The sequence below is a fragment of the Haplochromis burtoni genome, unplaced genomic scaffold (assembly GCF_018398535.1).
Source record: "Haplochromis burtoni strain Fernald_Lab_line unplaced genomic scaffold, NCSU_Asbu1 Contig_65, whole genome shotgun sequence".
Taxonomy (NCBI): Eukaryota; Metazoa; Chordata; class Actinopteri; order Cichliformes; family Cichlidae; genus Haplochromis; species Haplochromis burtoni.
Window position 1 is genome coordinate 2328294 of NW_024582426.1, and position 13629 is coordinate 2341922.

Consider the following 13629-nt stretch of genomic DNA (forward strand, 5'->3'; position numbering starts at 1 on the left):
CCCCCCCTCTCTTTTTCTCTTCCCTCTGTGCTCTGGCCTTCATCTGTCTGGGTTTGTGGTGAAACTGAGCTTTGCTTCATAAAATTTTCCATCAACAGAGGCAAATAACAACAGGGTCAAACGAGGAGAGTGTGGCCCTCAGCACGCATTATCGAGGCCAGGGCAACAGCCTCTGGTTTGGCCTGTCATATGGAATGCTCTCTTCTTCTGTATGGAGCTAAGTTAGCACAGAAAGCACCCGGCGCTATTCGAGCCATCATCTGGCCTCAATTGTCTTCACTGAAATCTGTCTAATTGCTTTCTCACATGCTATCATTGTTCAGAAAGTTGGTGACAGGCTGTTTGATGGCGATGGTGGGTTGTTTAATCAGTCTCTTGGCTTGGCGCCCTTGGGCGGAGGGGGGTTGAATGAAGAGGTGAGGCGTTGCTCGTGAAGCCCATTCATTCTCAGCTATTTTATATGCATGTTCTGAATATTTGTGTTTTGTAATAGTATTGTGTTAAGAGGAAATGGGTGGTAATTCTGCACTCTGCCAAGAAATTTCTACCTTCACTCAGCTTTCTTTAACACACCCTGCTTCCCCTCCAAATCAGCCTGCTGGTAGCTCAGTTTGTTCTGTGCGTGCTGCACTGCTGCATGGGACTCAGCAAAGTCTCCCCACCCCCCCCATCCCCGTGCTTTTTAGGCCTATCATGATGCTCAGCGCATTCCACAGAAATAGCGAGGAGATTAAATAAACATTACCGTCTGTCTCTAAATGAGTTTACTTAGTAATTATGCATAATGGTAGATCATTAAGGTTGATTAATAAGGGTTTTTATTGTTGTGCTTGTTGGGGATGATCTTGGCTTCCCAGTTTATGCTCTGTCAACCCTCAGAGGAGCAGATGAGTCCTGCCTTGCTCTGTGATTTGTCAGAACTGTGTGTCTGAACAAATTTCCATTTCCATTTGTCTACTGTGTACATGGCCTGTGATTTAAATTTAAGGAGAGACCCTTGCAAAGTAAAACTACCGAAGGCAAAAAAAAAAACCCTTAAGACCACTAATATCATAAATGCTTTAATTGCAGTTCTGTTTTTTCATTTCGCTTGACACATGTTGCTGCGTGGAAATGTCTGGATGGAGTCAGGCCACCCTGTGGGAAACCTATCCCCCCGTTGTTTGCTGGCCTCTGTTCACTATAGTTACACTCATGCACAAAATGCTCACTTACACTGCCTCTGACAGCTTTAATATCCTCCATCACAAAAACCATAGTCATTACTTTAATGATGTCATGTGTTACATCAAGCCCTTTCCTGTGTGTGTTTAATTTAACGGCACTTGAGAAATGCCCAAGTGATTTTCATATACTGAAGGGGATTTGTATTGTGCAATCTGCAGATGTAGTGCATATGGCTGCAAAGTCCATTGTCAACCATTTTTTTATTAATACGGCGAGTGACTTAAAAGAAAGTAGTGAGGTGAGCAGCCAAGCAAATCCCCAGCAGACACTGCAGTCACACAGATGAGTTGTTTTCCCTTTTCTCTGCCTGGTTATAATCCAGAAAAATGGATTTCAAAACCACACAGACATATTGGTTTGCTCAAAAAATGTCAACTTTTTATTCTAAGTCACAGGCTGCTGTCAATTTTGAATTAGGTTATGAGAATTCAGAACAAAGTTGGACTAAACTGGATCTAGTGTCATCCCAGCCATTTCTGTCTGGGTTTTAGTTGTCTGAAATGTGGTAGATGACTCCTTGTCTTTGTTGCTTCAAGGGTTACCACGATGGTGGATAATGTATCCTTCCTTGAGTAGCTCTTCATTACTGTCATTCCACATTGTCTGTTTTGTATCATTTAACACACTGGTGCCTGGCTAACCTGCTTCCTTTGTTGCAGAGAGAGGAAAAATCCCACATAAGTTATTATAGATAAGCTTTAAGTCAACAATCCTTATCTATTATAGACTCGCCATTGGTGTAGCCCTCAAGTTCATTGAGGTCTCAGTATTCTCATTCAATGAGCATACACTGAATGATCCTGATTTCTGACTCTAATGAACATCAAAATTTACAATATTAACTGAGCCTGTAAGCTTAGCAAGAAAGTGTTTATAAAGGTCACAGACCAAGGGAGACTAGGACCATTTTTCTATAGACTTAATGCAGCTGAAGTTGTTTGGCAGCCAGAAGAGTCGCCTCCTGCTGGCTATCAGAAAGAATGCAAGTTTAAGGCAGCCCCAGCTACATCCATCTCTTGACATCACGCAGAGCCAAGGATAGAAAAAACTGTCTATAGCCAGAGCTTTTAGGTTTTACAGATTATTTGCGCTTATGCAAACTAAAAAAATTTTAAACTTTGGTCATGTTTTAAAATGAGCTGTAACAGGAAAAATAAGGCAAATATTCCCCAAATCCTTTTATGAATCTATGAAGGTGGCTGGTGTTAAAGGCTGAGAAAGCTGAGAGAGGCAGACAAAGCTCTGCAGTGTTCAGTCTGTCTCTGATCCTGATGAACCGCTGAGTGTGAGCTGTCTCAGTCATGACAGGGCGTATAATTTTTCTTATCCGACCCCACCTGACTCATGCTCATTCACCTTCTCTTACTGTACTTGCCATTCATACACTTTCTCCGCTTGCCTCCCACACCCACACCCAGTCTCCCAGGTGTAAATCCCCGATTATGAAGTGTTGTCTGGATATTTTGGCTGATTGATTGCTTTCTGAAAGAGGAGTTGGCCTGATGTTTGACTGACACACCAGGGTGTATAAAATCATGTAACGGCCACACGGCAGGATGTCAGGAATTTTTACGCAGCTCTCCCAGATAGTAGGAATGTTCTCAGGTCTGGGCTCTGGAGGAACATAACAGCTGTTCGTTCTCCTGGCATTTTGGGAATTCCAACCCTCTCCCTGTCAATTCAGAGGTCAATATCTGAATAGAAGATACACAACTTCCATTTAGTATGGTTCTGATGAAGTGTGCTCATGTGAGATACAAGTGCAGATAAAAGTAACAGTTTCCCCACAAATCGAGGCATTTGAAGCCAGGACTTGAATGTGTGTATTTTGTAGGAGATGGTTGATTTGATTCCTGCTGTTTGATCCTCTATTTGATGTGGTAACATAGGGCTGGAAGAAGAGGGGGGTCTGCTTTAATCATAACCCTGTGACGAGTGATGAGACGTATGAAGCTGGTTGTGTGGTGGACTCTCTCATCTCTCCTTGGTCCCAGATCAGGGAACAAAGTCTGTGTTAGCAAAACCCCAAGGAGGTGGTGCAGAGCCCAGGCGCCCATCCAGACACACAGGCTTCTGATTGGAAGGGGGAAAGGGTGTTTCTGCTTCCCGTAACACGGCGTCTTGTTCATGCCTCAATTGGCAGATATGGAAACTTAGACATTCCTGGTATGTGTGTGCGTGTGTGTGAATGAGTAGATGTTAATTTATTTGGCAGGCCTCCATCATATTTGGAAGAGGTGTATTTAAGTTTTTGTATTTGACAGGATGAGTTGTGGCTTTTCCTTGTCAGATAGACAAGACATAAATTTTTGTTATGAGTCAAACGAGTCTATAATATAAGCTTCTTTTTAAGTTTCCATAAAGGTCGGGGGGTGCTCTGTTATGCTTTTCTTTATTTTCTGTCATATATACTGTTACAGCGGTGAAGTATCATTTTAAATAGAACCAAAGTCTCAAAAAAATTAGTTCAGTTTATGTAAGAGTAAACCCTGTAAACCAAATACTCTGGCTTCAGACTGCTCTAAGTTAGCCTAATGGGAAGGGAAGGGAGCCTAAATGGATTGTTATAGATAGGAGCAGTGCCAAACTCCAGTATAAGATAAATAAGGATTTTTTTTGAGCTGTGATTGACGCAATCATACTTTTGTACAGTCCAACATTTAAAATATGGAGCTGTTGTGTGTTGCAAAGTCTAATAAGGAACCTGATTGTGTAAGTAAATGGCATACTATTGGTGAATTTGTTTTGAGCAGGACCTCCTTTTAGAAAAGGAATAGGAATGTCTTTAAAAAGGCAGAATAAAAAGAGGAAACCCGGAGAGAAGATTCATAGATTTAGTGAAGGAGGGAATGTAGAGAGCTGGTGAGACAGAGAAGGATGCTAAAGAAAGGGTGAGTTAGACACAGATGATCTGCTGTGGAGACCCCTAAACAGACTGACCCAAAGGCAAACAAGATCTTAAAAATAATTTTAATTTAGGTCTCTCATGAATTATTACTATAACATGTTGAGGTAATCAAACTTGTCTTGTACTTCTTCCTTTAGGTGGTTCTGTGAAGGCCGTGAGCTGCACAACTCTCCTGACATCCAAATCTGGAGGGATGGTGACCTGCACACACTGGTGATTGCTGAAGCCTTTGAGGACGACACAGGACGTTACACCTGTGTGGCTTCCAACAGTCTCGGAGCAGATAATACTTCAGCTGAGGTTTACATTGAAGGTCAGACAGATCGTTTCATTACTTCTTCTTGGGGTTGTTGTCAACCAACCAAAGTCTCGGTTGCCTGAAATGATACCTGTGCGTAGTCAATTGTTCCCAGGCAATGGAGGGTTAGAGAGGGTTAATTTTATCTGCAGATTAACAAAATGTTCCACAAAGTATATCATGCGCTCTGCCTGTTATGCTTTCTAGCCTAAATTAATTATACACACATGAAAAGGCAGTATATGCAGCACATTGAAACACTGTAAACCTTGTTATTTCAAACTGAAAACAAAACAACAGACAATAAGGAACTTTTATACTTATTTGAGACAGACATCCAGCTTTGTTTGGGTTGCTCCTTGGGTCAGATGCTGAAGCCTGGTGCAGTTGTGACTGTGTGTTGTCATATAACTAAAATGCACTTACACTTGACTTTTTAATAATCTGTTTTAAGCAAATGCAGCCGTACTAGCAAATTCTTTGACGTGTTGTAATCTAGCTTGTAGCCATCTCTGAAGTCCACGGTGGGAAAAACATGGTGGTGTTTAACAGGTAATCTGTTCCTTCTGATGCAAAAAATTATGGGAGCCTACAAAAGATTGAAAGGCTATTTATATAGCGCTTTTTGCCCCATGGATGTAATAACAGTAATTGTCCAACCAATGAAAATTTGGTTAGATGAAAGTACACACCAAATAACTGACCAGCTGAGACTACAGAGATGCTTTTGCAAATGTATTGACTGATATTAAGTCTTACAGGAGAATACAGCCAATTGTTTAATTCATCTTATTGCTGTGGTTTGATAAGCTGTGCCAAGAAAGAGCACTACAGATGCAATGTTTGCTTTGAGAGTGTTGATGAAGACGTATAGATAAGGCCAGAAGGTGCAGCTTGTTTGCAGCGGTGGTGGGCAGGTTAACGGATGACTGAGATCCGGACTGGACTGTGATTTTTTTTTTTTTCTTTCTCAGACAACTTTGGGAGAGTAGGTGTGTACTATAGAGAAGAGGAATGACAGTCATTAGAAGTAAGACAGAATACACGTGTGTGTGTGAATGAGAGGGAGACAGGTGTAACAGTCAAGCTACAAGGAAGAGAGACAGTGAAGGTAGATGAGTTTAAATGCGTGGGGTCAACCATCCAAAGCAATACACAGAGAATCCTAGTAGGGCGGAGTGGGTGGAGATTAGTGTCAGAGGTGGTTTGTGACATAAGGATAACAAAAAGAGAGAAAGGAATGCTTTACAAGTTGGTAATTAGACCTGCTATTATGTATGGTTTGAAAACAGTGGCACTAACAAAATGTCAGAAAGTGGACCTGGAAGTGGATCTGAAGGTGCTAAGATTTTACTGAGCATGACCCGGATGGACCGGATCACAAGTGAGTACATCACAAGAATGCCTCAGGTTGAATGGTTTGGAGACAAAGGTGCAGAGGCATGGTTGAGATCATTTGGACGTGTGCAGAGAAAGGATAGTGGATATAGAAGACAAAGAATAGTGAAGAGGGAGCTGCCAAGTAGAAGGAAAAGAGGAACCAACAGAGAAGAATTGTGGATGTAGTGAAGATGGCCATGCAGAGGGTTGGTGTGGCGGAGAAGGATACGGATAGGGAGAGATGAAGGTAGAAGAGATGAAGAAACTGCATGAAGATAAATTATATTTTCTGAAAAAGGGTTTGAAGCTGGGACAGTGTTCATCTTAACACCATAAATGTAAGCCTTGCAGTCATTTACACTTGTGACTAAACTCTAGCAAAAATTTAGGTTACAAAGCCAATACTTCCTTCTTCCACAAAACCGGACTGCTGTTCTGTTGGTCCTCTTTGGGTGTGATGTACTAAAAGAAATTGATTTCTTTTCAAGATTTGAGAAACACTTAGTCATAATTTTATTGTATAGAGTTGCATATTTAAAAACAGTAAATCTGTTAAGCTAATTGGAAATAAATGGCCTATATAATGTTCTGTAGCACATAAACCACAGCAGATTCTGATTGTGTTCCACTGCAGGGGCGTCGTCATCAGACTCAGAAGGAGAAGGTGCATCGAAGTCTAGATCAGGAACCATGCCTCAGTATGTATATTCCTGCACAACTACCTTTGACGCTATGACCCAGTGAACCTTGAACTATCCAACAGGCTAACCGAGCCCTTGAGCGACTAATCAAGTCTGCTGTCTGCTCCTAGTTAACTGGGTCCTAAAAAGGCTAGCCAACAGTCTGACCCAGAACATAGTCAGCAATCACAGTAATGACCTGGGGAGGGTTAATATGGTGGGAAAATCACCTGAGATGTTTGGTCTCTTACTTATTTCCAAATGTTAAAACTTTTTAATTCATGAGACTTTAACTTTTAGTTTTATTCAATTTCCTCTCCAATCGTGAAAAATATGTATTAATTTAACGACATTTTGGGCATGAAATTCCAATTCCATTTTTACAATAGGGCATTTTTTGCAGTCCCTGAGTCCTTTCACTTTTTCTAAATGTTTTTCATTATTATCTTATGTATAAATCTCCCTGCATCTGGACTGTTTCCTGATATTCGTTTCTGTTTCCATTAATGTTTACCCACTGAAGCCAAGATCACTGATATCATCTTAATTGCTGTGGAGGCAATTTTCCTTCAAGCATTATATTTTAAATAAAAGCGTACAGAGTTTTGAAATTGCTCTTTTTTTCCTTTCTAGAAATAAGTTTTTGTTTGTGTTTTTCCTTGTTTTAGAGTCCAGAAGAAGACTACTTCGATGTCCCTAACAATACGCTCATCTTCACCCAAAACCCCTGAGGTGCTACCTCATCGCACCACCCTGGTGCAGTCCTTGTCTCAGCCTCCACAGCGGGTAAAACATCTTTCTTTCTCTTTCCGTTTCTTTAAATAACTTCATCTGTTTGGAAAAGTAAATGTGTGTTGTCTTCTAGATGCAGAGCCCAGTTTCATCACTCTATGCTGGTGAAGTCTCAGGCCCTCCTCTGTTCACCAAGGTAAGTGTGCATACACTTTTGTGTAACATACTTTACACAAAACGTAAGTAGACATGGCAAACATCATGAACATGTGTGACTGCTAAAAAACCCCAATAATAATCAACCACAACAATAACCAATAACCTCTGGGACTGAAAAATGAAGCCAGGGTAGAAGTGCTAAAAACTGCAATTTCTTGAATGGCCACTTGAGGCAGTTTAGCGAGCTATAGCTAATTTCTCTCAAAAGGTTATGTTTTTTTCAGTGTAGTACACACATATTTGCTTGACAAGTGAAAGGTTGCTTCTTCAATGCTAGACTGAAACACAAATTTCTTTTGGAGTTTAAACAGGAAGGGCATCTGATGTAAAATTAAATAAAGTCAAAATTAAATATATAGAGGTACCCACTGTGGTGTACTCTTGAGGCAAGGAACCAGCCAAAGTAGCTTTTTTTTTAAATTTATTTTTTACCCTTACTTAGCCTTTGAATTGCTTTGAGACTTAAAGTTAACCATTACTAAAGGCTTGGGAGCTTTATGTTGCTGTCGATACTGTTGCTAGTTACTGATGTGAGTCACTGAACTGGAAGTTTAGGTAACATTTGTGGCGTTGGTTACCCTGAAGCACTTTTAATACAATTATCTGACAACCATTGTGGCTTCATGTGTGGTTAATTATACTAACAGCACATCCACGAAGTCTGTGCTCAGGTCTTGGTGAGTGAAATGATTTTATTTATATGATATTCATCATTAATTTGCAGGTGTAACTGTATAGTTTGGGGATGCAGCTCACTAACCAAGCATGCCAAGTTTAGCTAATAACTCTGAAATCTCGTCCATATACGTCATGTCTGGCTCCAAAAAAACATCAAGACGACAACCACAAGGCTAAAGTAGAGGCCCCAGAACTTTACTTTACAAAACAATGGGTGACATCATGGTTTCTATGTCTATCTTTTATGTACAGTCTATACATAAAGCACCGTTTTTAACTCTTTGCTGCTGTGGCAAAATTAGAAGCCTGCCATTGTCTGACATATTTGAATGCTATACCATGAAGATTTCCTTTAAAAAGAACAAGGGAATTGTTACCCAAACCATAAAAAGGATACATGCAATTCATCATGCATGCAATGCATGTACACATACAAACACAGAACCTGTTAAACATTGTCCTCAGACTCTTTGTCTTCCCATAATAACAGCATGCAGTGCTGTGGCTTTCAGCAGTGCGGGTCAGATAAAACATAGACTTTGATGGGAGCTCCTCCTCTTCAGGCTCCAGGACGTCCTTTTCCAACTCAGACTCTTCAGCACTCCTCCAACAGCCCTCATCTCCCTCTTTTCCTCAGGCTGTGGGTCATGTGATGGCAGGAATGAGACGAGTTGAGGCTTCAAACATGCCCACCAAACCCACAAGGGTCAGGTCTCTTTCACTCTCATTGAGCCAGTCAGTCTCTAAATCATTTTGCACTTCATTACAAAAAGTCACTTGTTTTTCTTCACCCCCGCACCCAGCCTCCTTTCAAAACTATAGCAAGCTTTAATCATCTCGATGAGAGGATGTTTGCCTGTAGTGAAGTCAGCACTGTGATGTCACCCTTACAGCGCACCCATACACCCACACACCCATGATGTACATTCAACCCATGCTCTTCTCAAAGTATGCCCAGAAACACAGTGAGAGGCACATTTATCCACACTGACACTGAGTGCCTCCTGTTGAGGGATGTAGCAGTCCATGTCACCGTGGATTTGACCTCAGCTCTCATAAGGATGTGTTTTTTCTTAACTTCTGCAACTTGATAAGCTGTGGTGTGATTAATTGGACAGAGGTGGTCATTTGTAAAGTGGAGGGCCTCCAACTGGGAAATAAAGAGCACCCATGTGGGGGGTTTATCCCCCTTAAAGCACACATACATGTGCATATGCACTTAATGCATAAAAAGTTAAAAATATTTTCTGGATCTTGTCAAATTATTTAATTTTTTTTAGTTTGAAAAAACTATTTTGTAGATTCACTGTGAACTCCAGTGCACACCTAACCTGACGTACTGTTGATATTACAATTACTTATCGTGAATGGATGGTTCATTAACAGGCACTGTTTATTTCTTCTTACTCACACTAAAATAAAGCTATATTTTATTGCAATGTTTTAGGGTCACTTGATTTAATGGGCTTTGACTCAGGAACTAAAATTAGCTTGAAATCCCCGATTTATACCAAACTTAAAACAACTGAAAATATTAGATGGGTTAATAATTAACAAACAAAGAGTGTAATTTATTCTGTTATAAGAAAAGCTATACTAATAAAGTACTAGCTTATGGTAGCCAACTTAAAAGGGAGCTGTTAGGCCTTTCTTTTCTATAAATGAGGAGTGTTTTAATGGCCAAAATTCAAAGTATTGAGGTCAGAGTTTGCACAAGTAATCCCTGTGAGACAGCAGGATGTTTTTTTCCTACTCCTCTTTGTTCTGTATGATCAGTGAGAGCAGATATCGTCATGGACTCTGGCTGCCCTGAAGCCACGCCCACCCACTGTTCAAATTTTATGTCTATTAGGAGCAGCCAATCAGAGACGAGTTGGCTTAAAGTGAGGGTGAAGGGAGCTAAAACAAGTTGTAACAGGCAGCGGATAGAATAAATGGCTGCACCAAGGCCAGTATAAAATGCATTTGGATTATTTTGAACTGAGATTACTTATGAAGCAAAAACCATCACGTAATTGTTGGGTGATGTGATAAAAATCCTGCTTCAAAAACTTCCAGTGCACATCCATATCAATGATGATTAACAGATGTTGGAAACAATGACTTTTGTTTAAGGACATTCGGTTTGTCAGTGTCCAAATATTTAAGAAATAATTTCATCAATTTTGACAAAGTGATCTAAGCTCGTTTTAAGTCTCGGCACTTGGTGACAGCTATTTGGAAGGAAACGGATGCTCATTTTAGACTAAAGATGAAATATATGGAGTAAACAGCCAGATTAAGGTACATTATCTGATTGCATGAGGCACAAAACGAAGGGACCAGATGGAGCCAATTAAAGGGGACTCCTGGTTTGCTAAAGTGGAAGTCCTGTGAAAATAAGCTTTTATTTTTTTGATAGCCTTGTAGCTTCTTAAGTTCATCCACTTTGCTGTTTGCATATAAGCTACTGCCATGCCATCTTTCTCCTTCTTCTATACTTGTCACCTATCACTCGCTCCTTTTTCTCATGATCTCTCTTATTTTTTCATTATATTTTGGCTTATCATTCCTTCCTGTGTGCAGCTCCTGCAGGATGCCCAGGCATCTGAGGGCCAGGTAGTGGTTCTGGAGTGCAGGGTTCGTGGAAGTCCTCCTCTGCAGGTCCGATGGTACCGCCAGGGAAACGAGATCCAGGACTCTCCTGATTTTCGTATTCTCCAGAAAAGTGAGACAATTGAGCAAACTGTTGTAGCTAAGCCATTTTTAGATTTTAGAATTAAACTGATTTCACATCCATTAATAATCATAATGTCTTTGTTCTCTTCCTCTGTCTGTTATTTGCTGTAAATTAGAGCCTCGATCTGCAGCTGAGCCAGGTATGTCACCTCAGTTCCTCCAAGAACTACTCTATCAATTACTCTGCTTTCATGTTCCCAGCCGCAGTCAGTGGTTAAATTTAGCAATGGATTATAAACTTTGGCTGGAGACTCAAGCTGAACTGCAGCCTAGGTCATAACTACAGAAGATCACAAGTCAATAAATCTGACACAACACTCATTATTGCATCTGCTGCAGTCACAGGGAGTCCCTGAAGCCCCATCATCTGCTAACTCCAACACATAAACAATGACACACACTAATTTATGTCAGATATTTTCCACCTGTGTGACTCAGGGGTCATTTCAGGTGCGTCTTTCTGGCTTTGAATCACTCAGACATCCCTGAACATCTGCACTCGTGTCTGGCTGTTCTTCATTAATAGTTACGTCTGTGCTTATTCATCTTCTCCGTGCGTCTGAATAGTGATTCATCAGTCTACGTGACATGTCAATCATCACGCTTCTGTGTATGTAATTCATCCCCATATTGATGTGATATCTCTATTATGTTTCATTACAAACAAATCAAGTGTCAACGTGTCACTCTGCTCATCACAAACAAATCAAGTCACAACAAGTCAAGTCTCAGTGTCTCACGCCTGTGTTTATTCTGTCTCTCAGCTTCAACTCTCTTAATCATCAAAAATTTACTTTTTTTCAGAGGTGTGGTTTATTTGTTTGTTTTTTTTTAGAGGAGATCTGCACCCTCGTTATTGCCGAGGCCTTTCCAGAGGACGGAGGTCTGTTTTGCTGCACTGCCTCCAATCTTTATGGCTCTGTTAGCAGCACAGCCCAACTCACCGTTACCCCAGGTGCGTCTGAAACAGACTGAACAACATTATCAGCATATTAACAAGCCAATGAGGCAAATATAGAAGTGCCTTGAGATGTTGGAGTCACATATTAATTCCCCACATAAAGTCAAAGACTCAATAACCAGCTACATCAAAAACTAGACCATTTTATCTCTGGCTTGGTTGCTTACCGGACTTATATTTTTCAGGTTCAGTAACTGGTCATGCAATGTAAACCATAAGGTGCCAAATCCATCCCAGTATGTTCGATGACCAGGGGGAAAATTCAAAAGACTACATTGTTCCCCATCTCCAAAACATATGGGTTAGGCAAAAAGCTGTCACAACATACGGCCTCTCAGCAAGAACCAACAATCTACATCTGGTCCACTGCGCAACCTTGCATTGTGCAATATTATTGTAGAACTGAATCAGTTTGGATTTTTCTACTGTATCTGCAGGAAGCTTTGTGTTGCGAGATGTTGGAATGGATGATATCATGAGACTGGTTTTCAGAACTCTTAATTTTGTTCGAGCCAAAGGTCTGAATCATTGTCACTTTTACAGCTCTGTTTGTAACTAAGACATTACTGATCACCCGCCATACCACAGATTGGTTAAGCCAAGGAGCCGTGCAGATGCATTTCTTTTATTCACAACAATAGCGTTTCTTTGCGATGACAGTAGAATGACTGAACGTGGAAAAACTGAAACTTACAGTTGAAAATGGACTTATTTTTCTTAAGACGTCTCATCTGTTTCGTAAACGGATGCTTCACTGATTGTTAATGTTTTCAGAATTTACTCAAGCTTCTCTACACAGAAAGAAAGAAAAAAAATGATTTAAAAAAATGTTATAATTCACTGGTTTTACTGATCCAGCCCATTTGGAATTAAATTGGGGAGTATGTGGCTCATAAACTAAAGACAGTTTGACATCCTTGTCTTAAGTTGTGGTTTCAGTATTATCCATTGTTGAAGTCACATGAAAATCCCCCAAATCTGGAGGAATTTCAGAGTTAATAACTAATTTCCTACATGTGTCCTGGCAATTTTGAAGGCCAGACTTTTTGGTCTCTAACTTGTTTGCTTTCAATGATTCTAGTTTCAGGTTCTGGGTGCTGTCGTGCTGCCAGACTTTGTTTTTCAGGCTTTAGTAACAGAACTTGCTGGCAAGCATCTTAATTATGGTTGATTTCTGAGAAATCCATTGGTGATGGCCTATATTCTCCTTATTGGGCTTTAACACTGTGAGGTCTGAATCATACCTAGATGACTGTAACCCTATCCTGTTTTTAATTGTTCTTTGGAGAACAGTAAAAATAAAATGTTTCAATACCTTGATGAGTTAGACCTCAGAGGGTTAATAGGCTTTAAACAGTTACGCCAATATCCTTGTTTTTCAAAAGATAAAATTAAATAAAGATGAAGTTTTCCAAAACAGAGGAAATCTGGCAAAGGAGTCAGTTCAGGCTCTTTGCACTAGCACTGATAGTCCAGTAGTTCCCCTGAGGTCTTACAGTTTACATTCATTAATAAAAGCTGCCATGGTAGGTCTTTAGAAGATCACTGTCTTCTTTTGTGTGTATTGTTGTTATGTCGCATGTGAGGGAAAGGTGAAATTTGTGAGTGGAGCGGGACACAAATATTTCTGTGTGCATGCTCACAGACAGAACTGTGTATGTACAGAACGGGACTCACCGCACAGTTTAAAGCAAAGGCTGAATAAACAGGAATTGCATCAGACTGAACTGACTGGACCCAGCTGCTGCTTCAGATCAGATATGCAGTGATGGTGTGTGTGTGTGTGTGTGTGTGTGTGTGTGTGTGTGTGTGTGTGTGTGTGTGTGTG

At 40.5% G+C, this 13629-nt stretch overlaps 1 protein-coding gene across 4 annotated transcripts in view; it reads left to right on the forward strand.

Moving 5' to 3' along the window:
• palld (palladin, cytoskeletal associated protein) overlaps positions 1–13629 on the forward strand; it is a 67345-nt gene that overhangs the window by 21161 nt on the left and 32555 nt on the right. For all 4 annotated transcript variants that reach the window (XM_005923342.2, XM_005923344.2, XM_005923343.2 and 1 more), the window contains exons 3-9: positions 4273–4448; positions 6448–6511; positions 7162–7279; positions 7359–7421; positions 10688–10829; positions 10957–10980; positions 11676–11795. In XM_005923342.2, coding sequence (XP_005923404.1) covers positions 4273–4448; positions 6448–6511; positions 7162–7279; positions 7359–7421; positions 10688–10829; positions 10957–10980; positions 11676–11795 — 707 coding nt within the window. The remainder of the gene's footprint in view (positions 1–4272; positions 4449–6447; positions 6512–7161; positions 7280–7358; positions 7422–10687; positions 10830–10956; positions 10981–11675; positions 11796–13629) is intronic.